Source organism: Panthera tigris, chromosome A2 (genome assembly GCF_018350195.1).
Source record: "Panthera tigris isolate Pti1 chromosome A2, P.tigris_Pti1_mat1.1, whole genome shotgun sequence".
Lineage (NCBI taxonomy): Eukaryota > Metazoa > Chordata > Mammalia > Carnivora > Felidae > Panthera > Panthera tigris.
In genome coordinates, this window is record NC_056661.1 from 237547 (window position 1) to 260366 (window position 22820).

The following is a 22820-nucleotide window of genomic DNA, read 5'->3' on the forward strand; positions in this document are numbered from 1 at the left end:
TGGAGCTGGCGAGCCCAGGGTGGTGGTCGGGCTTTGCTAAGCACAGGAGCCCTGCCGAGCACCAGCTTTGGGCGCCGGCTCTGCCGGGACAGCCTGTGTGACCTCTGGCGAAGTTCTGGGGCAGCTGTAATCAGTTCCCGCCAGCTGGGCGGCTTCACACCCCAGAGATGTGTTCTTTCACATTCTGGAGCCTAGAAATCCGAGATCCAGGTGTGGCGGGGCCACGCCCTCTCCAGAGGCTCCGGGAGGGGGGTCCTTCCTGCCTCTCCCGGCTCCTGGTGGGAGTCCTCGGTGTCCCTCGGCTTGTGGACACCTCTCCCCGATCTCTGCCTCTGCCATTACATGGCCTCCTTCCCTGTGTCCCCCCTCCTCTCTCTCTCTTTTTTTTAATGTTTATTTATTTATTTATTTATTTACTTTTGAAAAAATTTTTTAACGTTTATTTATTTTTTGAGACAGAGAGAGACAAAGCATGAACGGGGGAGGGTCAGAGAGAGGAAGACACAGAATCTGAAACAGGCTCCAGGCTCCGAGCTGTCAGCACGGAGCCCGACGCAGGGCTCGAACCCACGGACCGCGAGATCATGACCTGAGCAGAAGTCGGCCGCTCAACCGACTGAGCCACCCAGGCGCCCCTAATGTTTATTTTTGAGAGAGAGTGTGAGCAGGGGCGGGGCAGAGAGGGGGACAGAGGATCTGAAGCGGGCTCTGCGCTGACAGCAAGAGAGCCCATGTGGGGCTCGAACCCACAAACCATGAGATCAAGAGTCGCATGCTCTACCCACTGAGCCAGCCAGGCGCCCCACAACGCAGTAGCTCTTAGTGTATTTAGAATCGTGCGGCATTACCCCCGTCTAACCCACAGCACCCTTGAACCCCAGGACACCGCTGGCGGCTAGTTGTCACCCCCCATGCCGCCCCCCAGCTCCTGGCAAGCCGTGTTTGATCACTGTTTGCTCACACGGTTCCAAGGTCACATTTACAGAAACACGTATGTCCAGACAATCTCTGGCTCCTGTCCTGACTTCCTCCTGCCACATCTCCCATTTCCTTCTTCGATGCAAAACCAAGTCGTGGCCACCGCTCTCAGCTGCCTTCACTGGACCCTTCCAGCTGTGGGGGCCTCCAGGCACCGAGGCCCCAGGGTCCGCCCTCCTCTTTCCCCTGAGCTTCTGGCATGCACCTCTGGAGTTCTGCTCATGTATTTGGGACGGGGCTGAGGGGTGAGGGGAGGGTCCAGTCCCTCTGGGCAGCCAGCAGCGCTGTGAGGCACCCAGCCCCAAATGCACACGTGAGAGGGGCGTCTGGGCTCTTTATGTGATGAAAGGCTGTTTTGTGTTTCCCCTTCTGTGAACCGGCCATAGGTTGCGTTTGTATTTCTACAGAATTGTTTTTATCCTTTTGTCATCTTACAAATCCTTTGTGTGTGGAGGACTTCATGTGATGCAAATCTGCACCCCAATGGCTTTTAACTTTGCTTATTGAGTGTGTGTGCGTCTGTGTGTGTGTTTTGCCACGCGGGATTTTCATGCTCTATGAGTGCTTGCTGTACACAGCAGGTGTTAAATGTGTGCCTGCTGCACACAGTGGGTGTGCAGTGGTCAGTGTCTATCTTCTGTACACAGCAGGCGCTCTGTGTGCTTCCTCCTGACACTAGGTACTCAGTACCTAATCGCTGCACAGAGTAGGTGTTGAATACCTACTCTCTGTATACAGTAGGTGCACAGTACATGCTTGCTGTGCCACCCAACTGTGGGGGTTCACCCACACTTCCTTATAGCACTTGTGTCGTTTTGCTTGTTGGGCTCATCCTGGACTATCCTGTGGGGACGGGATGCGGGTTCACCTTCTGCTCTCGGGCTGAGACGTCTGGTTTGGCCTCGGAAGTCGTGGGGCAACCCTCAGCTCGTTACGTCGTGCTTGGGCACGTTTCTGGCCTCCCGGTGTATCCCGCCGGCCCGCCTGCTCTGTGTGCCAAGCCCACACGGAGTCTGGAGGCCGCACAGCGTGTTTCAGGGTGTTGGGGGGTCAGTCGCCCCTTCTGCTCTTCGGCACGAGCAGGCTTCCCTGCGATTTTTGCTCATTTGTTCTGAACGGCCTTGCGTAGCTTCAGTAATTAACAAGCAAACCTGACGGTGTTTTCTTTGGGAGCACGTTACATGTGTGAATGAATAGGGAGAACAGTCGTCTTTCGTCCTCCTGACGGTGACGAGCTCTGCCTAATGACTGTGTTCAGCCTCCCACCGTGCCTTTCGGGGGTCTCTCCGAGTTCCCCTCATACAGGTCTGGACATTTCTTAACCTCGTGCCGTGCTGTTTTACTTTGCTCCCTGTGCTGGTGTAAACGGTGTCTTCCCATGTGCTGTGTCTTCTTCCGAGTGGTTTTTGTTTGTATACGTAAAAGCTATTGAGTTTACTTTTAAGGTTAAGCTTCCCTTTTTATTGAAATGTATCTTACAGAAAAAGTGCCCACGTCGCGAGGGCACGCTGGACGGATGAGAGCGAGACCCTCGTGTACCCACTGCTTGGATTGAATGTGGAACATTTCCACCCCTCTCAGAGGTTCCTTGCCAGGGGTGACCATCACCCTGGTCTCTGCCACCACTGATTCATTTTACAGCTCTTGGGTTTTTATGTTGATTTTTCTAATCGCTTGCTATTTTGACTCTTAATGTTGTAGTTGTACATGGGGTCTTTTGGATCTTCCAGGTCCGTCATATTAAAGGAGATAGTAAAGAGATTTAGTGTCACTGTTTCTTTCCCAGTTCTCATGTCTCCGGTTGCCTTTTTCTTGTCTAATTGCACGGGCCGGCATTGCTAATACAATGTTAAATGTTAAATGGCAGGGTATCACTGCACATTTTTTTCTTGCTCTTGCCCCTGGCGGCAAAACCCTTCAATGTCTGCCCTGTAAGTAAGACGCCGGCTTTCAGCCCGAGTATTTGAAACTCCTTCCATGGGGCGCCTGGGTGGCTCAGTCGGTTAAGCGTCCAACTTCAACTCAGGTCACGATCTCGCGGTCGGTGGGTTCGAGCCCCGTGTCGGGCTCTGGGCTGATGGCTCAGAGCCTGGAGCCTGCTTCGGATTCTGTGTCTCCCTCTCTCTCTCTGCCCCTCCCCCGTTCATGCTCTGTCTCTCTCTGTCTCAGAAATAAATAAACGTTAAAAAAAAAATTAAAACTCCTTTCATAGATGAAGAAACTGCGGGTCTGCAGGAGAGGCAGCCCCTGAGGGAGGGCGAGACGGGAACAAAAACCTGCGCCCCGTGTCACCCCCTGCTTCCTGCCCCTACAGGAGATCGTCAACTTCAACTGCCGGAAGCTGGTGGCCTCAATGCCACTGTTTGCCAACGCCGACCCCAACTTTGTCACGGCCATGCTGACCAAACTCAAATTCGAGGTCTTCCAGCCCGGTGACTACATCATCCGAGAAGGCACCATCGGCAAGAAGATGTACTTCATCCAGCACGGTGTGGTCAGCGTGCTCACCAAGGGCAACAAGGAGATGAAGCTCTCCGATGGCTCCTATTTTGGGGGTGAGCAGGGGACCAGGGGCTGGTGAGAGCTGGACCCCCTTCCTGGGGGTGGGGCAGGCGGGGAGCCTGCAGGGGTGATGCCGTGGGCGTCAGGAAGGACCTGCGGAAGGGCCCTACTAGCAGAGGGGAGGAGGCGGGACTGAGCCCGGCGGCTGTGCGACCGGGGGGGGGGGGGGGCGGGGGGGGGCTGAATGGGGGGGGGCGGCAGGTGTGGCCCGGGTGCTGAGGTCGGCTCCCTCCGCCGCGCGCGCGCAGAGATCTGCCTGCTGACGCGGGGCCGGCGCACGGCCAGCGTGCGCGCCGACACCTACTGCCGCCTCTACTCGCTGAGCGTGGACCACTTCAACGAGGTGCTGGAGGAGTACCCCATGATGCGGCGGGCCTTCGAGACTGTCGCCATCGACCGCCTGGACCGCATCGGTGAGGGGGCTGCTCGGGGCGGGGCGGGGCGGCGGGGCATCCGGCCGAGATAAGGTGGTGTGTCCCAGCTGACCGCAAGTCCCCTTGTAGTCCCCAGACCAGACTCTCTGACCTGCTTTGTCCCTTGGCCAAACATAGTCCTGGTTCCCCAGGAAAGAGCAAGTGCAGAGTGTTTCCAGTTGTGCAGAACTTCTGCTCACTTGGCAGAGATTTGTGTGGCACCTGCGGCGTGCCAGGGGGTGTGGACGCTGGACCAAGAGGCTGGCTCGGAGGCCACCCTCGGGCTTATGTCACAGAGGAGAGGGTGGGGGTGGCAGGGCTTCTGCGCGATGCTGAGTAGAGGCCAGGCTGAGTAGCTGTTGCCAGGTAGAAAGGGACAAAGTACGTTCTAGGAGTGAACACAGCATGTGCAAAGAAAGGCCTGGGAGGGGGGAAGGAGGCCTGGAGCCCAGGGAGCTGGAGAAGCTGGGAGGTCGAGGAGGCAGGCAGGGACCAGGTACCCGGGACCTACTGGGCTGCGGATGGGAGTTTGGACTGGGAGCAGTAGGGAGCCATGGATGATTCCGGGCAGGGGAGGGTAGCATACAGGAGAGAGACGGCGGCCTGGCCTCGGGTGTAGGGAGAGCCGGAGGGTAACCTCGGCGACGGTCGGGAGGTGGGGCCCTCAGCACTTGCTGCTGACTAGACACGCGAGTCAGAGAGGTGGTGGCCCCCGGTGCTGTTTTTGGAAGTGAAGACAAGCGGGAAAGGACTGGTGGAATGCAGCGGCGTTAGAGGAAAGACTTCCGCATCCAGAAAGCATTCAATTCGTGTTTGCATACAACAGGCACTCACCAACGTGCTCTATACATAGGTGCTCAGCATATCCGTGAGTGGCAGGCGCTTAGAGGGGTTTGCGATACACAGTAGGCTCTCGACATACGCTTGCTCCATATGGTGCGCACTTAGCACCCGGGCTGCGTGCAGGCGAGTGTTCTAGCTGTGTTGCTGTATACTGCAGGTACTCAATACACGCATCCCTGTACGTAGGAGGTACATTGCATGCTCGCTACGGTGTCTCATACCTGCTTTGTGTACACAGCAGGCACTTTAAGTGCTTGCTGTACACTGTGGGTGTGCAGTACGTGTCTCCTGTATGCAAGAAGTGCCCCGGGCATGCTGGAGGTATACAGCAGGTGTCCCATGCCTGCTTTGCCTATGCAGTAGGTGCCCTAATGTGCTTGCTACACACAAGTACTTGATTCATACTGTATACAGTAGGCACTCCATACCTGCCTGTTACATACAGCAGCAGGCCATGCGTGCTTATTGTACACAGTAGGTGCTCCGTTTTGCTGGCTACACTACACACAGAAGACACTTGGTACCTATTTGCTGTAGGCAGGAGGGGCTCCATGCACGCTTGCTGTGTAGAGAGTGCTTACTTGTACCGAACGGTTTCTTGACGAGCGTGTGCCAGCTATATGTCGTAGGTGTCCGACACCTGCCCGCTGCTCTACGCTGCACGCTCTCCGTGCGCTTGCTCTATACAGCAGGTGCTCCGTACATGCTTGTCGTGCACAGCGGGCGCTCAGATTCTGGCCTAAGATGTGCAAAAGGTGCTCGGTGCGTGTCAGCTACAGCAGGTAGGTAGGTACGAGCGGGGGGGGCGTGGTGCACACTGGCCGAGCCGAGTAGGCGCTGACAGCCTGACGCAGTGCACGCAACGGTGTGCGCCCTGGATGGACAGAACAGGTGCCCAGTACCTGCGGACCCACTGCGGGAGGCGCGCCGCGGATGCACACGCCCCAGGGCTGCAGCCCGCTGACGCCCCTGCCCCGCCCCCAGGCAAGAAGAACTCCATCCTGCTGCACAAGGTACAGCACGATCTCAACTCGGGCGTGTTCAACAACCAGGAGAACGCCATCATCCAGGAGATCGTCAAATACGACCGCGAGATGGTGCAGCAGGCAGAGCTGGGCCAGCGCGTGGGCCTCTTCCCGCCGCCGCCGCCGCCGCAGGTCACCTCGGCCATCGCCACGCTGCAGCAGGCCGTGGCCATGAGCTTCTGCCCGCAGGTGGCGCGCCCGCTCGTGGGGCCGCTGGCCCTCGGCTCGCCACGCCTCGTGCGCCGCCCGCCCCCGGGGCCCGGACCCGCGCCCTCCGCCGCCGCCGCCGCCGCCTCGCCGGGACCCGCGCCCGCCGCCAGTCCCCCGGGCGCGCCCGCCAGCCCCCGGGCGCCTCGGACCTCGCCCTACGGCGGCGCGCCCGGCTCCCCCGCCGCACCCCGCGCCGGACCCGCGCTGCCCGCGCGCCGCCTGAGCCGCGCCTCGCGCCCGCTGTCGGCCTCGCAGCCGTCGCTGCCCCACGGCGCGCCCGGCCCGGGCCCCGCGGCCTCCGCGCGTCCGGCCAGCAGCTCCACGCCGCGCTTGGGGCCGGCGCCCGCCACCCGAGCCGCCGCGCCCAGCCCGGACCGCAGGGACTCGGCCTCGCCCGGCGCCGCCGGCGGCCTCGACCCCCTGGACTCCGCGCGCTCGCGCCTCTCGTCCAACTTGTGACCTTCGCCGTGCCGCCCCGCGGGCCCAGGCGGGCCGGGGGCGGGGCCGTCATCCACACCAAAGCCATGCCATCGCGCGCTGCCCCGGGCCGTCGTCGGCCGCCCGCCCCAGAAGCCATAGAGGAGTCCTAGGTAGTTGTAGTCGGACGGGCGGGCCGGGGCGGCGCGGCAGCCCCCTCCGAGCCCCCGCCGTGCCCTTCATCGCCCTGCGCCCACCCACATCGTCCTTGCCCCCGGCGGCGGCCTCGCCTGAGTGCGTGCGAGGGGGCCCCCCTTCACCTCGGTGCCTCAGTTCCCCCAACTGTGAAGCGGGGACGGGGACGGCCCCGTGGCCGAAAGGAGATGGCTGTGGAGTCCTGCCCGCCCCCACCCTCGTAGGTGGCCCGTCCGATGAGGATTCTGTTTTTTAAGTGCAATACTTGGCCCGCCGGCTTCCCGCTGCCCCCATCGCGCTCACGCAATAACCGGCCCGGCCCCCCCACCCCACCCTCTCCCCGACCCCGTCCGCGCGCGGCCCGCGGTGACCTCCCCCGGGAGCGGGCACACCCCGCCCCCTCCGGCGCCCAGGGGCGGGCAGTCCTGGCTGCGCCCGGGCGCGGGGGTCGGAGGTGAGGCCGGGCCGCCGCGATGAATGTACCGACGGGCCGAGGCAGCAGCGCCCCCGCCGCGCTCCACGCCCCTGACCCCCACACCCCCATTCCGCGCAATAAACGACAGCATTGGCGTCCAGCCTGCCCGCCTCTGACTGCTTGCTGCCGGGGCGCGGCTGCTCGGGTGCCCCGAGACCGGCGGGAGACGCTCGACCCCATGGGTGGCAACAGCTTTATTTACACTATGGTACAGGGCGGGCGGCGGGGCAGCGTCAGCTGAAGAAGTAAGTGGAGTGCTTCACCTGCTTCAGGTCGAAGGCCCCTGTGGAGCAGAGGGCCCGGCGGAGACCTTGCGGCGGGGCCCTGGGCGACACCTCCCGCGCCCCCCGCCCTCAGGAAACGCGCAGGGTGTCGGGCCCTACCTGTCTTAGGCACCGACCTCAGCGTGTCCTGGAGCTTGCCAGTCCGCGTGCTCTTGAGGTGCTGTGGGGACCTGAGGCCGAGGGCAGGGTGGGCGTGAGGCCCGGTGGGGCAGGGCGGGGTGGTCCCGGCCGCACTGGGGGAGGGGGCACTAAACCTGGCGCCAGAGCAGAATCGCTTCATCAGGAACCTGGACAGGTTGTGCAGGATGGGCTGGCTGTGCAGGCGGACGAACTGCTCCCGGCATACCTGGGGGCAGGGGGCGTCGTCGGGAGGGAGAACAGGGGCCTGAGGGGCGGGGGCGGGCGGAGCTTCCCAGGTCCCGCCCCCAACCCGGGAACTGACGGCTGGACCGAGGCTGCGGGTGCCCGGTGCTACGAGGCAAGGGCGTGGGGTCAAGGGGACCCGCTGCCCTCTGAGGGGGGCCGGGTGTGGGCGCAGGGCGGGCGGCACCTGGTTCATGACCTCCACGTCAGCTGCGTGGGTCCAGAAGCAGTCGTGCACGGAGACGAAGGTCAGGCCTTTCCTGCGGTGGCAGTCGGGGTCTCCCGTGAGGCGGGCTGCCCCTCCAGGGCCACTCCCCCCTCTGCTCCTTCCCATCCTCCCTCAAGCCCCCTCCCCCGGTGGGACCCAGCTCCCCACCGGTCAGCTCACCTGTTCATGGTCCCGCCTCACGCCCTTTTCACACCTCCTCACCGCCCCCCCCCCCAGCCACTGACTGTTTACCAGTCTTATTAATACCGAGAAACAGTTCTCCTCTTAGTAAGAAAACTCTGTCCCATGTCACTGCCCCCCCCGCCCCGTCCCCAGTTGCCGCAGCTGATACTGTCCCCCCACCTGTCACTACAGGGCTGCGTCCCAGGGGTCCTGTGCCACCCGCAAGAGGCAGGCACAGATGGCAACCTGTCTCTGAACGCTGGCTCCTTTCTAACCCAACTATCCACACACCTGCCCTATGGCCATGCTTGGGTGCCTCTGCAGAGCTCAGAACAGAAACCCAGACGCTTCCCCCTACAAGGGCCACAAATCCCTCAGAACCGTGTGCTGCCGGCACTCCCTTGGACGGAACCACAGGCACTTCTCACTCGGAGCAGTGACACCTTCCCCACCGGCCCAGCCAGCTGCTTCCCCCTCACACACACCTCGCTGCCAAGGGGCCTTTGCGTATGCTTACGTGTAGTCCTTTTCTGGGCACCAGGTCCAACAACCCGTGTGACTAGGGTCCTCGCCTCCTGTAGGCCTCGGTCCTGGTCCCCTGACCCTGTCTGACCCGGCCTCACCACCTGCCTTCCCCACTCTGTGGGTCCCCGCCGTGTCCCCAACACCCAGAAGAGGGTGTGCACACGGATCGCCAACAGACACAGTCTGAGCACGCCCGGCCCACGAGGCAAGCTGCAGACGTGGGGCCCACCTGTAGCAGTGCAGGGCTGTGAGCATCATGTGTGAAGAGTCCAGAGAGTGGATGAAGTTGGGGGGGAAGCCATTCTTCTGCTTCAGCGTGTTGGGCCTCCTGGGGAGGGGGGAGGACTCAGCCGCCTCTAGCCTGGTCTGACCTGGGGGCAGCCCCCAGCCCAGCACCCCCACCGGCACTCACTGGCTGGTATCCCCACTGTGGCTGAAGGTGAGGCTCTGGATCCCGCCGCTGATCTGCAGGAGCGGGGCGGGGAGGGTCAGGAGTCCCGCCCGGACAGGGACCCTGACACGGAGTGGGGGCGGTGGGGCGGGGCCGCACCTACCATGACCTTGGAGTCCCGGTGGTAGGGCTGGATGATGGGGATGCCCAGGGGCGTGACCCACTCCACAGCCGAGCCCGAGTGGGCAATGAGCCGGGCGCTCTCAGTCAGCCAGTGCTGTGGACACAGGGCACGGGCTCAGGGCAGGCCCCCCCCCCCCCCGTCAGGGACAGCCCGGTGGGCCCGGGGAGGGGGCGAGGACACACCTGGATGGCCCGCGTGCCCGAGAACATCTCCTGGAGACTGTTGAACACCTGGCGCACCAGGTAGTGAGACGCCTCCCACACGAACTCCTGGAGGGGGTGCGGGGCAGCGGTCGGCGGGGGCACAGGGTGGGCGATCACCCACCCACCTCCCCCCAGGAAAACGACCTCACGGCACCCTCTGGGAACCCAGAAGCCCGGCCCCATCTTTCTTTCGGAGAGAGACACGGGAGCCCCTGAGGCGGGGGGGGGCGGGGGGGCGGGGGGGGGCAAGCCCCACCCCCAGGACTGCCTGCCGTCCAGCAGCTGGCCGTTCAGGGCAGCGGCCGGGCCGGGGCAAACCTCGACACTGCCGTGGGGCCAAGCGCCCGCCAGGCTGCGCACCTGGGGGAAGTCGCTGAGCTCCCGCAGGCGCCTCTCGATCTGCAGGCGGCCCCCGTAGCGGGTGACCCCGTACACCACAGTCATCACCGTCTGCTTCACCACCTTGCGGCTGATGAACCCCTCGAGCACCTGGGCGACCCGCACGCCCCGCTTGGCGTCCTGCCCGCGGAACACCTCCACCTGCGCGGGCGTTCGGGGTCAGCGGGCGGGCGCGTAGACCTCCTGCCTCCCACCCTGCCCGGCAGCCCCTTCTCTTCCCGAGGACCCCACGGTTCCCTCTTCCGACACCTCCCCTGGGGAAGCCCACCCTGACCGCCTGCTCCCGTCACGGGTGACTGGGGGCCACGCGACCCGCAGATCCAGGCGTCCCCAGGACGGAGACCCCACGCGGGCCCTGGGCATGAGCAGGCGGGGACCGCGGCGCCCACCTGCGCGGCCACTCCGCTGTACACGTCCTGCGGCACGTCCGAGGGCAGCAGGTTGACGGAGGCGGCCCCGATGCTGTCGCGGCCGAGAGCGGCATAGTGCTGCAGCCCGTTACAGGAGCCGTCCTGGGGCCGACAGGGGCGGGGGGCGGGGCAACCCCGGGGATCGAGCCGGCGCTCCGCGGCGCCCCAGTGTGCCGCCCGTACCACCGCCGCAGGAGGTCGCCCCGCAGGGCCAGCCACTCCCACGGGGGCCGGCCTCCACGAGGGGGACGCCAGCCAAACGCAGAGCGGGGTGGGCGCTAGGCGCCCGCACTTCCACGGACCCTCGCACACCTCCAGCCGCGCCCCCCTGGGCCAGGCACACCCCGAGACGCGGTCCCCGCCAGCTCACCTGGTGGACCGGGAAGTGAGAAATATAGGCAGTGGGGTCGGGAGCGCGCACGGCCCGAGCGATCTCCATGCAGCAGGCCAGGGCCTGCCAGGGCTCCTCCACCTCCATCCACCACTTGCGGCCCTGAGGGAGGGCAGCATGAGGCCGGGACAGAGCCCCCCGGAACAGCGGGGGGGGGGGGGGGGGGGAAGACCCCGCCCCTACCGTCATGGGCCGGTCGGCAGAGTCCAGAACGTCCTCCATCACCTCGTCGGCGAAAACCAGGCGCGCCTGCAGCGGCTCCCGCTTCTTGAGCCCGGTCAGGTTGACCAGGTGGATCTTGAGCCAGTCGAGGCCGCGGGGGCCAAGCGGGCGGCCCTGGGCGAACTCCAGCAGGGCGCGCGCCAGGTCGCTGCCCAGGTGGTTGAAGTGGGGCGGGCAGGGGTAGGTGCGGCCGCGGAAGTCCATGTTGTGGGGCAGCCAGAAGACGCAGTGACGCAGGTGCTGCGCCAGCGAGAGGCGGTACAGCGCGTCCGACCGCAGGCTGTGCATCTCCCGGGCCGCTTTGAGGCAGCGGGCCAGCTCCCGCCGCAGCTCGGCCTTCTGGGCAGGCGAGGCGTCGGGCGGCAGGCGGCCCTCGGGCGGCCGGGGCGCCTCGGAGGGCGGGGCCGGCACGCCCAGGCGGGGGCAGCCCTTGGCGGCGAAGAGCTCCAGCACCAGGTCCAGCACGCGGCCGTTGACGCGCCAGGCGCAGTTGCCCAGCTGGGTGAGGGCGTCCAGGGCGCCGTGCAGCTCGGCGGGCGGGCAGCTGTCCAGCAGGCGCTGGTGCTGCGTGGTGCCCTCCACAGAGCGCACGAGCTTAGTGGGACTCAGCAGGAAGGCGCCCGTGTGCGGTGACGTCCAGGGCAGTGGCGGGCACAGCATGGGCACCTCGGCCGCCTCGAAGGTCAGCGTGTGCTCCGCCGCGGTCGCCAGCAGCTGCGTGAAGGCCGGGTGTGGCTTCAGGATCCCGATCTGGGGGCGAGGCGGGCAAAGACCGGCAGAGGCGTCGATCGCCCCGAAGGACGCACGGCGGGCAGAGGGCCCCCGCCAGCCCCGGGACCGGGTGTCGGACCCCAGCAGGATTTCCACAGGACCCGGCCACGGCCCCGGGGTCCCCACGGCACCCGGAGCCCCCAGCCTCGCGCAGGGCCCACCTGGCGGAAGCTGCGGAAGGAGTACACGTGGTAGAGCACCGGGATGAGGGAGCAGGAGCCCTGGGGGGCGGCCAGGCTGCCGGGCATTCGCACCACCTCCACCAGCATCTCCGCCAGACGCTTGCCCAACTGCACCAGCACAGGCAAGGGCCAGGGCTGCTCATGGGGGGCCTCGGGCGCCCCCAGCGTCTCCCAGTACTGCCGTGGCAGGCAGGGCACCGCCACCTGGGGGCGGGGGAGTGGGTCAGGGGCTGGGGGTCTGAGCCCAGCCCTGCGCCCCTCCCACCGCCCCGGGCCTCACCTGGGTGTCCGAGCCCCCCCACCCCACCACGGGCCTCACCTGGGTGTCCGAGCCCCCCCACGATGGGCCTCACCTGGGTGTCCAAGCCCCGCCCCCAAGGGCATCACCTGGGTGTCCGAGGCCCCCCCTCCCGACGGGCCTCAGCTGGGTGTCCGAGTCCCCCCCCAAGGGCCTCACCTGGGTGTCCGAGCCCCCCCCCCACGGGCCTCACCTGGGTGTCTGAGCCCCCCCCCCACGGGCCTCACCTGGGTGTCCGAGCCCCCCCCCCAATGGGCCTCACCTGGGTGTCTGAGCCCCCCCCCCCACGGGCCTCACCTGGGTGTCTGAGCCCCCCCCCACCACGGGCCTCACCTGGGTGTCCGAGCCCCCCCCCCAATGGGCCTCACCTGGGTGTCCGAGCCCCCCCCCCACAAGGGCCTCACCTGGGTGTCCGAGCCCCCCCCCCCAAGGGCCTCACCTGGGTGTCCGAGCCCCCCCCCCCACGGGCCTCACCTGGGTGTCCGAGCCCCCCCCCACGGGCCTCACCTGGGTGTCCGAGCCCCCCCCCCCCACAAGGGCCTCACCTGGGTGTCCGAGGCCCCCCCCCCCCGACGGGCGTCACCTGGGTGTCCGAGGCCCCACCCCCCACGGGCCTCACCTGGGTGTCTGAGCCCCCCCCCCCACAAGGGCATCACCTGGGTGTCCGAGCCCCCCCCCCCACGGGCCTCACCTGGGTGTCAGAGCCCCCCCCCCCACAAGGGCCTCACCTGGGTGTCCGAGGCCCCCCCCCCCGACGGGCCTCACCTGGGTGTCCGAGGCCCCACCCCCCACGGGCCTCACCTGGGTGTCTGAGCCCCCCCCACAAGGGCATCACCTGGGTGTCCGAGGCCCCCCCCCACGGGCCTCACCTGGGTGTCCGAGGCCCCCCCCCCACGGGCCTCACCTGGGTGTCCGAGCCCCCCCCCCCCCAAGGGCCTCACCTGGGTGTCCGAGCCCCCCCCCCCAAGGGCCTCACCTGGGTGTCCGAGCCCCCCCCCCACAAGGGCCTCACCTGGGTGTCCGAGGCCAGCAGGTGCAGGTACTGGTAGTAGCGCTGCTGCAGCGCCTGCACCTGGCTGAGCTGCTTCTTCTGCACCGCGTGCCGATTGAAGACGCGCAGGCCCAGCTGCTGCGCCAGGGAGAGGAGGGACTCTCCCTGCGGCGGCAGCACCTGCAGGGTCTGGGGGCGGCCCGGGAGGTGAGCAGGGCCCAGCCAGCGCCGCCCCCCCCCGCCCCGCCCCCAAGCCCGCCGACGCCCCACCTGCAGCAGCAGCCTGGCGAGCTCCCGCTCGGTGAGCAGACACAGGTACGGGAAGAGCGTGGGGCGGCCGGAGCGGGCGGCGCGGGCCTCACTGGCCTTCACGTCCCGCAGCCCCGCGCACAGCGCCTCCACCCACGCGGCGCGCAGCTGCTTCAGCGTCCTCCGCTGCGGGGGCGGGGCGGACACAGGAGTCACCATCCCGGGGGGGGGGGGGGGGGGGCGGAGTGGGGAGACCCCGGAGGGGGGGGGGGTCCTCCCAAGCCACGTGGCCCACCTCGCACTCTCCTCGCGGCGGTGGGCGACCCACGGGCTGCTGCCCCGGCCCCACCGCCCGCCCGACCCCAGGGGGCTGCGATTCAGCCGAGCTGCTCACCGCGTGCAGGACCTCCTTGGTGAGCAGCTGCGCCTTCTCCACCGACTCCACAGTGACAGTGGTGGCCATCTCCACACGCAGCTGCTGCTGGAAGAGGGTCTGCAGCTTCCACAGAGGCAGGTGCAGCTTGGGGTATGACACGGGGCCCTCCTGTGGGGGGGACAGTATGACACGGGGCCCTCCTGTGGGGGGGACAGTATGACACGGGGCCCTCCTGTGGGGGGGGGGGGCAGTATGACACGGGGCCCTCCTGTGGGGTGGGGACAGTATGACACGGGGCCCTCCTGTGGGGGGGGGGGGACAGTATGACACGGGGCCCTCCTGTGTGTGTGGGGGGGGGGCAGGCAGGAGGTCAGGCCCCCATAGGCTGGACTCTCCTACACACAAGGCCGACGAGAGCAGCGGTCCGGCCTGCACGTCCAGGACCCCCACCCGCAGAGCCACATCTGCTTCTCCGAGTCCCCGGAAAATCATCCCTCCGAGGATGGAAGGAAGCAAGGTGCCAAAGAGCACGTGACAGCCACCCAGCATTTGCCCGGCCTCACTGGGTGGGGGTGGGAACTACCCGGGGAGACACAGCTCAGGTCTCTGGGCAGTGAGCTCGTGTTTAAACTGGAAACTGTGCAAATGCGTGACCCATCCAAAAAGAGAAATTGAAAACCGCAAAACCCAGCACGCCGAGAATCACACACAGGCCCACACAAGGCAGGTCTTCTCATGACTGCACAGCGGACAGAGCCCCGGCCACACTGCCCACCTGCTGCCTGAGGCCGGCCAAAGCTCGGGCTGTCTACACCCAGCTCTGGTATGACGCCTGTGCTCTGCCCGCCGCTGAGCCTCTGGGTGGGAACCCAACGGCGAGGCTGTGGCACCTTCCAGCTTTAATCTTTAGGGTCAGGGCCCCGGTGGGGACTGGCACTTGCCAAGTCTGGTTCGTCTGGCCTCTGAAGAGCAGGGAGGGCATCCCTGGGACGCGGGTGGCTCCGAGAGAAATTAAAGGAGGGGCCGAGGAGACTCCACAAGGACAGGGTGGTCCCGGCTCATCCCCAACAGGACACGCCCCCCCCCCCCCCCACGTGGGTGTCAGGGCCCTCTCACCTTGGCGTAGATCTCCCTGAGCAGGGGTGAGGTGTTGACCTGGGGCTCGGGCTGGGGCTGCAGAGGAGGGCTGAAGGTGGGCTGGGCCTTGTGCACTGCCTGCAGGAGCGCGGCCTGCTCCTCCTGGCACAGTGGCACGCTGGAGAAGAGGTCCTGCAGCCGCAGCCCATCCTGGGCCATCTGGTCCAGACACCTGTGGGGGCGCATGGTGCCTAAGGGACGGGCAGCCCCCGGCACCCTGCAGGTCTCAGCGCCAGGCGGCCACGGGGGCCTTCTGGGTGGCCCGGGCCCCGGCAAGGGCCTGATGCCCACCCACCTTTGGACGGTCCTGGCGTCCTGGTCCAGCCGTCCCATGCACTGGAGCGCAGCTGCGTAGGACAAGAGGTCTGGGGTGAGGCCGGCATCTTTCACCATGAAGAACACGTAAACCAGCTCTTTGAAGGAGCCCTGGGGAGACCAAGTTGGGGTGAGGGTCCTGGGGTGGCCAGCCCGTCCCTTGAGACCTTGCTCTCCAGCCAGCGAATTAGGAAAAGGCTTGCCGGCCAAGTGCAGCGCCGGCGCTCGGTGACACCACGGCGGGACCAGGCGGGGGCTGGGTTCCCGACGGGGAGAGGTGCTGATACTGTGGACGTGAACGTGCACTATTCCAGCCGCTACGAGAGGCTCTTCGGTGTTCTCTGCGTCCGTGTGCTGTCTTCCACCCGCCTGCTCCGGGGTTAGCCCACCTCTTCCCCATTTCCACAAGTGCTAGTCCTGTCCCTGGTTTGAGTGCGGCCTCTCTCACACAGGCGCCGTGGCCGTCAACCTCTCTCCGACAACCCCCGGCTGGAGGCACGCCGCGTTCGGGCCTCCGTTCATTTCCAAGTACAGGAAACCTTGTTTGTGAGCGTAAGTCGTTCCAGAAACACGTTTGTAATCCAAAGTACTTGTATGTCAAAGCCATTTCCCCACGAGAAATAACGGCAACGCACGATCCAAACGTATTCATGTAAAAACGATTACGATACCGTAAGATAATAGAAAATAATATAATTCACGGTATAAACAAATACACATTAACCTGCACTTACCTTTGAGAACCTCCGTGGCTGGAGTGAGGGAGACGAGAGAGAGGAGGGCGACTGTGCAGGACAACTGTCACTATCACTAAGGGAATCACTGCTATCTATCGGCTCAACGCAATCTTCTTCTTTTCCTGAGGCTTTAATGGGGAACCTATCCGGTGACGCTTGCTTTGCCTCCTCTTGAGGGTTTCGCAAAAACGGGACGTCGCGTTGTCGTTAAACAGATCCGTTGCTGACGCTGCTACAGCCTTATTCGCCACACAATTTTGCAGTTTCCCACACTTCACACATCTCCCTCATCTCATCTCAAGTGACGGATTCCTCCGCCTTTTCCTCCTCCTCTGCAGGCAAGGTACAGACGTAGGCTTCTTATAAAATCTTGCAATTTCAGCCCCTCGCATACCTCGTTCACGGCCTCCAATGATTTCCTTCGACTTCCACCAGCATCATCTCCTTCTTGCCGCCTTTCTCTTCAACCTTTTTCTGCGTGGGGGTCACTGTATACGCTGCCGCTGATGCTGACTACGGCACACGATTAATAAACTTTCGTCACATGCTATACTTAATGTAACTGGCAGCGAGGCAGCAGAGGACAAGGTCCCTGTCTGCGGGCGGCCCGACCTAGAATGAAGCAAAGCGTTCCCGAGCTCGCTCTTGGATGGAAAAGCAAAGGGCTGTCCGCAGGTGCGTCGAGGGGACAAAAATACACGAGCGCCAACGTTCTGAAAACTCACTGAGTTCTGCCAACGAGACTGAGCGTCCCAGCGTGGGCGATGATCACCCACCCCCGCAGAGAACCACTGGCTCAGCTGCGACCACATGACACTCGGCGTCACGTTCTAGGTGAACTGCAAGGCCTCACTCGCTCACCGAGGGAGAATGTATCAGGAACGTCTGCCTGTCTTGCGGAACAGCTTCCTCGCGGTCCAGGTTCTGCTGTACGTGCTACGTTCTCTTGCAGCTGCTTCCCGGACCGCTGGAGGTCTGTGCCGCTGCAGACCCGCTGGAGAAAACAAGGCTCCTAGCGCCCCCCGCCCCCGCCCCCAGGTCCTGCTGCCTTCATCCAAGGCGTGCCGCCACACCAGGGACCACGGTGCCGGCAACCGGGTTTTCAGGCGCTTGTCTCCAGGACCTCGCCCAGGCCGCCCTACTGGCCGTCAGCAGCCACACGTAGCCACCACGTTTAAACCTTCAGCTCTGCAAACGCTCGGGGGTCACACGCAGCCGGAGCAGGTGAACGTGCCAACGGGGAAGGGACCCCCGCCGGACAGCGCTGGTCTACAGGAAGCGTGTCTAAACCCCACGTGCCGTCTCACCTTTACGCTTTACAGAGACACACACGCGCGCGCAGACACGGTGGCCGAGGCTCTAAATCAGGCCCCTCTGCCTTACACGTGGGGACACCGAAGCTCAGAGAGAAGTGGGAGGCGTGGGCCACACGGTGAGCAAGCGGCAGCAACAGGACTCGGGCTGGGCTCTGGGTAACAGCCAAGCCCCATCCGGCATGCGTAGGCCGCCCAGAAACCATGACTTCCGGAGCCCAGGATGCCTGTGCGGTCCACGCACGACGCAGGACGGGCCTGGGACGGGGTTAGCAATGCCCCCAAACCCCCACCTACTCGGGACCTCATAACACGGGCCCCTGAGGGATCTTTGCTAACGGAATGAGTTCAGATGAAGCCGCGTGAGGAGTGTGAGGACAGGGCAGACGCGGGACACCTGGAGACGCCTGGGGACGCGGCCACAGGCCCAGGACCACAGGGGCTCCGGGAGCTGAAAGAGGCAGGAAGGCAGGGGCCCCGCCCGCTTTGACCTGGGACTGGAAAAAAATAACCGTGTCACTTTAAGCCGCCCAGGTTTTGGTCATCGCCGCAAATGCGGGAAGCTCGCGCCGGCGCCAATGGCAGAAATGTCCCGCCGTAACAGGGCCCTGTGACCTTGGGTGGAAGAACACGAGCTCCTTGCCTTCACTAACTCCCTGAAGCTAGTGCGTCCCGGTGACGAAGACAAACGTGACTGCCGCCTGTGGGGACCGGGCATCTCCACGCCACGGGCCGACGCAGACGTAAAAGCGATGGCGGCCCCTGGGCCTGCTGTCCTGTCCTCGAGTGAGGCCCAGCGGTCTCGGCCACAGGCCCACGCTCGCAGCCGGCGCCTCGGTCCCCACGCAACGGCCTCCGCCTCGGGCCTGAGCACAGGGAGGGGGCTCGGAGCTGCGCCCCCGCGAGGCCACGTGAAGAACGCTCTTGAACAGGCAGCCCCGGCCGCCGCGGGGAAATCAGAAACACTTGGAGAGACACGGGGCATGGCCAGAGCGGACCCCGCAGGGAACCCCACGGCCACGGACGAACGCCCGCATCGAGACGCGCTAAGCTAACCCCCCACCTGAGGAAGCCCCACCTGAAGCAGCGAAGTCGCTCTCCCGAGAAGGACCTGGAAGCTCCCCCGGAGGCCAAAGCGCCCCTCACACCAGGCAGGCACAGAGGCCCCGGTCGAGGCGTCCAGAAGGAAAGGGACTAAAACGTTCAGCAGGACTCCCTCCCTCTCTTTCGGCTGTTCTGGGAAATCTCCGTTGAGGGCCACGTGGGACTCATGGCTGACAAGCTACGAGAATCGTCGGGACGGCCACGAGCACAGGACTCGGCCTCCGGGGCCCAGAGCCCCGGGTTCGGACCCGGCGCTCCCGGGTGGGGCCCGGCGGACCCCGCAGACACCCCTCCCCCGGGGCCGCCGCTCACCTTGCGAGCCCAGCCGAGCAGGACGGTGTTGTACGCGGCCAGCGTGAGCACCCGCCGCTGCCGCCACTTGCTGTGGCAGGTGACCAGCACGTGGTGGGCGAGGGGCAGGTGGCCCGAGAGCAGGCAGCACTCCAGGAAGGCCAGGAGCCTCTGCTGCTGGGTCTCCAGCCGCGCGGGGGCGCCGCCCGCCTCGGGGGCCCGCTCCGCCTCGCGGCTCAGCCTCCGCGGCGCCTCCCGCAGCAGCCGCGCCAGCTGCTCCTCCCAGGGGCCCCGGGGGGTCTCCTGCTCCCAGCGCAGCAGGCGCTCGGCCAGCGGGGCGCTCAGCAGCTGGGGCACCGTCCGCAGCCGGTGCTCACAGGCCAGCTGCTGGGCCCGCACCTGCAGCTTCGCCTGCAGCCGCTGCTTGCGCCTCTGCATCGCCCACTTCTCCTGGTCCAGCTTCTGCGCCCAGTGGCCGCCGAGCCCCGGGGCGGTGCCCTCGCCCCCTTTCTGGGCCTTCCTGCGTGGCCGGAAGCCGCCCGCGTCTGGGAGTCGAGCCGGGCGGGGCCTCCTCATGGTCACCTCCGACACACGCGCGGCCTGCAGCTGCCGCACCCGGGCCTCGAGCACTGTGGGGGCGAAGGGCGAGGATGTCAGGGGGACCCCCGTGCGAGCACCAGCCTCTTCAGACCTGCGGTTCTGGGGGGTGGCTGGCCTCGCGAGCTCTCGGGGCCTTGGTTCTTTTTTTTTTTTTTTTTTTTAAACGGTTATTTATTTTTGAGAGAGACAGAGCGTGAACGGGGGAGGGGCAGAGAGAGAGAGAGGGAGACACACAGAACCGGAAGCAGGCTCCAGGCTCCGAGCTGTCGGCACGGAGCCCGATGTGGACTCGAACCCGTGAACCACAAGATGATGACCTTAGCCCAAGTTGGATGCTTAACCGACTGAGCCCCCCAGGCACCCCTCGAGGTCTCAGTACTACGTATGTCCCCCAATTTTCAGGCGCATACACCCTACCCACTCATTCAGCACCTCTGCGACAGCCTGACTCAACTTCCCAAAACCTGCGCCTCCGTGTCATCGTCACTGGCTGTCACTGTCACTGGCGGCGTGGTCCTTGCAGGCCCTCGGCCAAAAAACCCTTCAGATCGTCCAAGCCTCCACACCCAGCCTGTCAGCACACCCTCAGCGGTGTGGCGCGGCCTCAAAATCCATCCAGGTGCCCCAGGGGCCCTGCCCTCGCCTCCCCCCACTCTCCCCCAGGCTGCGGCCACAATGGCCTCAGGGCCCCTGCACACTCTACTCCTGATCGCTATGATCGGTATGACCGGAGTTTCCTGCAGAGTCAGGTGCCACGGCTAGCCCTGCGTCACAACGGCTTCACAGATCACGGGAGTCCCCGACAGATCAACACGTAACCTTCTTCCGTGTCCCTCTGCTTAAGATGCCTTATTTCACATACGTTGTTAATTCACTAACGTTGAGCCCACAGCCAACAGCACCACAACTGCAAGCAAGCACCTCTTTTTGGGCGCCTGGCTGGCTCAGTCGCTTAAGCGTCTGACGCTTGATGTCGGCTCGGCTCGTGAGCTCACAGTTGGAGTTCGAGCCCTGTGCTGGGTTCTACACTGTTGGTGTGGAGCCTAGCTGGGATTCCGTGTCTCCCTCTCTCTCTCTCAAATCAATTAAGTAGACATCAAAAAAGTAACAACGAAAATGTGTATTTTCTCCAAAAGGCACATCACAGCCTTCTCGAACTTAGGACGGTGGAAAACACCTTGGCACTATGCTTGGGGACTTCAAACAGCAAAATCACAACAAACAGCCCCCAAAATGCAGAAACGTGGCACTAAACGTACCTTGAGAAGGATACTTGTTTACAATATGTGCTAAAACAAGAGGCCAGTGTGTCACCTGCTTCAACCCCAGCTGGGGACGGGGACATCGGGCAGCTCCAATACTTGCTGCTCTGCACGTGTCCACAAGGGGCTGGGATTTGGGGGTTACGGATGGAGTTTAGTTCTTCACAGGTAACTGTGCCAATACTGCTGAGGACCAACGGCACCCACGCAGTCCAGCCTCACCCGCCGGCCTCGGTCCAACAAAGACTTGCTGGAGTAAACTGAAGAGGCAGGGCGGCCTTGGCCCTTGTAGGAGCCAACACGTGGGGTGTGCATGTGGGGTACCCGTGTCCGTCGAGGAGGTGAGGCCGACACGACGTGGCTGTGCGCACAGCTTTTCTCCCCGCGGTGGCAACAGTGCCTTTGGATGACAAGGCAGGCAAAGGCCACGTGGACGTGTGACTGTGGGGCGGGGGGGGGGGGGGGTTATTAGCTTATCCTATGCTAGAGGACAGAGTTGGCGGGTTTTTAGGCTGGAGAGTGATGTAATGTGATTCAGACTTCCAGAACCTTCCTCCATTGAACATAGGATACTCGGGCTTCAAGACAATTAGGTAGTGAGTAAGAAACGAAAGAAGGTTGCTGTTGAGGACGACGGTAGTCTACTTCTCTATGTTCAGAATTTCCTGAAACAAACTTTTCCTTTTTAGACACACTGGAGACGCGGGGCAGGGGGGAAGCAGGAATCAGTGGCCATGGTCTGGGGGGCTCCAGTGAGGGAACACACATGCCCCCACCTCCCTGTGGCGGTGCCAGGACTGGGCCGGCCGTCCCACGCTGTGAAGACGGCAGGACCCCGACTGGTCCCCTCGGGCGCCTGAGCCCAGACAGCCGGGCCAGGGCACGTGTGTCAGTTCGGGATTCGAATCCTGACTCTGCAGGGGCAGTTCGTGCAGCCTTGGGCCAGCCTCTCCAGCTACCGCGTTGGGCCTCACCAGGAGAGTAGGAGCGCCTGCGGGGTTCGGGGAAGGGGAAACAACAGCCCTCTGTGTACAGCACAAGCTTCCTGTCACCATCCCCATGAGGACACTGAGGGCAGGGGAACCATTCAGTTACCCTGCTTTGCAGAATGCGGCCCTTCTCGTGGTGTCACTGCGAGGAAACGGGGAGGTAACCCCCCCAGCAGAGTGCCCATGGCTGGGAGGGGCGGGGGGACAGAGAGGAGGGGCTTCAGGCTCCAAGCCTTGGGGGTCTGGGCTCACCCTCCAGCAGCTCCGCGTGGCCCCAGTCCTTCCGGCGGTCTTGCTCACAAGGGCTGGCGGACAAGCTCCTTCTGCGGCCCCAGACACCACTGAGGGCCCCTGTGGGCAAAAGAGAGAGGCTGAGGGAGGCAGAAGGAGGCCCGCGGCCTGGGGGGCTGGGAGGGCCTCCTGTGGACAGAAATCGCAGGATCCTGGGGCAAAAGAGCTCTAAATTCATTGCAAACCGTCAGTGGTCACGGGCCTCACGTTGGAAAGAACCCAAGAGGTCAAAGGTGAAGGGGACCTTACAGAAAAGAAATTTGGGCGTGGGATCAACATAAAGGGTTCCTCCAACTAAAGGTGCTGTGAGAGTTCAAAGGTCAAGGGCCCTAAGTCGCAAAGAAGGGGTCAGGGGACTCCAGAAGAACCTAAGAGTCAAGCGTCAAAGTGCTGTGCCGATCCCCATCGGGGGAGTGGCCTAAGGGCGAGCGAAAGCGGGGTCCAGTCAATGGGTTCCACAGAACCACACTGGGCAAGGAGCAAAGGTGGGGGGGTAGCTGGATCCCGGGGGCCTAAAAGCCGAAGGTCACGGCCGTAGGGAGAGGAGGCAGTGGCAGCGGCCATGGCGTCACCCTCGGGTCTCCCCCGCGTTACCTTCCTCGGCCAGGGGGCCGGGGGGGCCCGCAGGCCACAGGGCCCTCCGGAGACCGGACGCGCCGCGGCCCCAGCGAAGCACCGACATTCCGCACGCCGACCGCCGCGCCGCCCGCGCTGTTCGCACCGCCCACACCGCGCCTGCGCCGCCTGCGCCTGCCGGGAGTTGTAGTTCCACAGCCTACGGCGGCTGTGAAGGGACCTCGCGGCGAGAGGAGGTAGCCGGAACCACGATTCCCAGGGAGCAGCGGGGCCCGGGAGTCTCCGACGCATGCGCCGATAGAGCCCTCTAATTGGCTCTTCCTCCTGCCAGGGAGGGGCGGGACAGAGCCGTTGCTTGGGTAACCCGGGGTGACTCTAAGCCGTCTTTGGGAGGACCGGGAAGCCGGATTGTTGTTGTTGTTGTTGTTCTTCTTCTTTCTTTTTTTTTTCTAAAGGA

General features: G+C 64.5%; 2 protein-coding genes across 3 annotated transcripts in view; one reads left to right on the forward strand and one right to left on the reverse strand.

Moving 5' to 3' along the window:
• HCN2 (hyperpolarization activated cyclic nucleotide gated potassium and sodium channel 2) overlaps window positions 1–7208 on the forward strand; it is a 22359-nt gene extending 15151 nt beyond the window's left edge. The window contains exons 6-8 of the mRNA XM_042977475.1: window positions 3293–3533; window positions 3789–3953; window positions 5781–7208. Of these exons, the coding sequence (XP_042833409.1) occupies window positions 3293–3533; window positions 3789–3953; window positions 5781–6490 (1116 nt within the window). The 3' untranslated portion in view covers window positions 6491–7208. The remainder of the gene's footprint in view (window positions 1–3292; window positions 3534–3788; window positions 3954–5780) is intronic.
• On the reverse strand, window positions 7208–22503 carry POLRMT (RNA polymerase mitochondrial). Of its 2 annotated transcripts, XM_042977474.1 has the most exons (21): window positions 22382–22503; window positions 21749–21847; window positions 18667–19274; window positions 15181–15311; window positions 14865–15057; window positions 13767–13916; window positions 13394–13558; window positions 13145–13312; window positions 11814–12038; window positions 10843–11631; window positions 10639–10761; window positions 10248–10370; window positions 9820–9999; window positions 9439–9525; window positions 9236–9349; window positions 9094–9146; window positions 8911–9009; window positions 7953–8025; window positions 7657–7748; window positions 7502–7572; window positions 7208–7401 (listed from the first exon to the last, which is right to left on the reverse strand). In XM_042977474.1, the coding sequence occupies exons 1-21, from the start codon at window positions 22467–22469 to the stop codon at window positions 7352–7354; spliced, it is 3681 nt and encodes a 1226-aa protein (XP_042833408.1). In that variant the 5' UTR covers window positions 22470–22503; the 3' UTR covers window positions 7208–7351. The 2 variants fall into 2 exon arrangements, with proteins under 2 accessions (XP_042833408.1, XP_042833407.1); XM_042977473.1 differs by having other exon boundaries at window positions 7502–7748.
• Between the last annotated feature and the right edge of the window lie 317 nt (window positions 22504–22820).

Bases quoted from the DNA above. Each gene is read 5' to 3' on its own strand.
- POLRMT (XM_042977473.1), bottom strand. From the start codon at position 22,469: ATGTCGGTGCTTCGCTGGGGCCGCGGCGCGTCCGGTCTCCGGAGGGCC. The intron at 13,559-13,766 runs GTGAGCAGCTCG...CCGCCCCCGCAG, and splicing joins CCAAGGAGGTCCTGCACGCG to CGGAGGACGCTGAAGCAGCT. The intron at 11,632-11,813 runs GTGGGCCCTGCG...CCTCGCCCCCAG, and splicing joins CCTTCCGCAGCTTCCGCCAG to ATCGGGATCCTGAAGCCACA.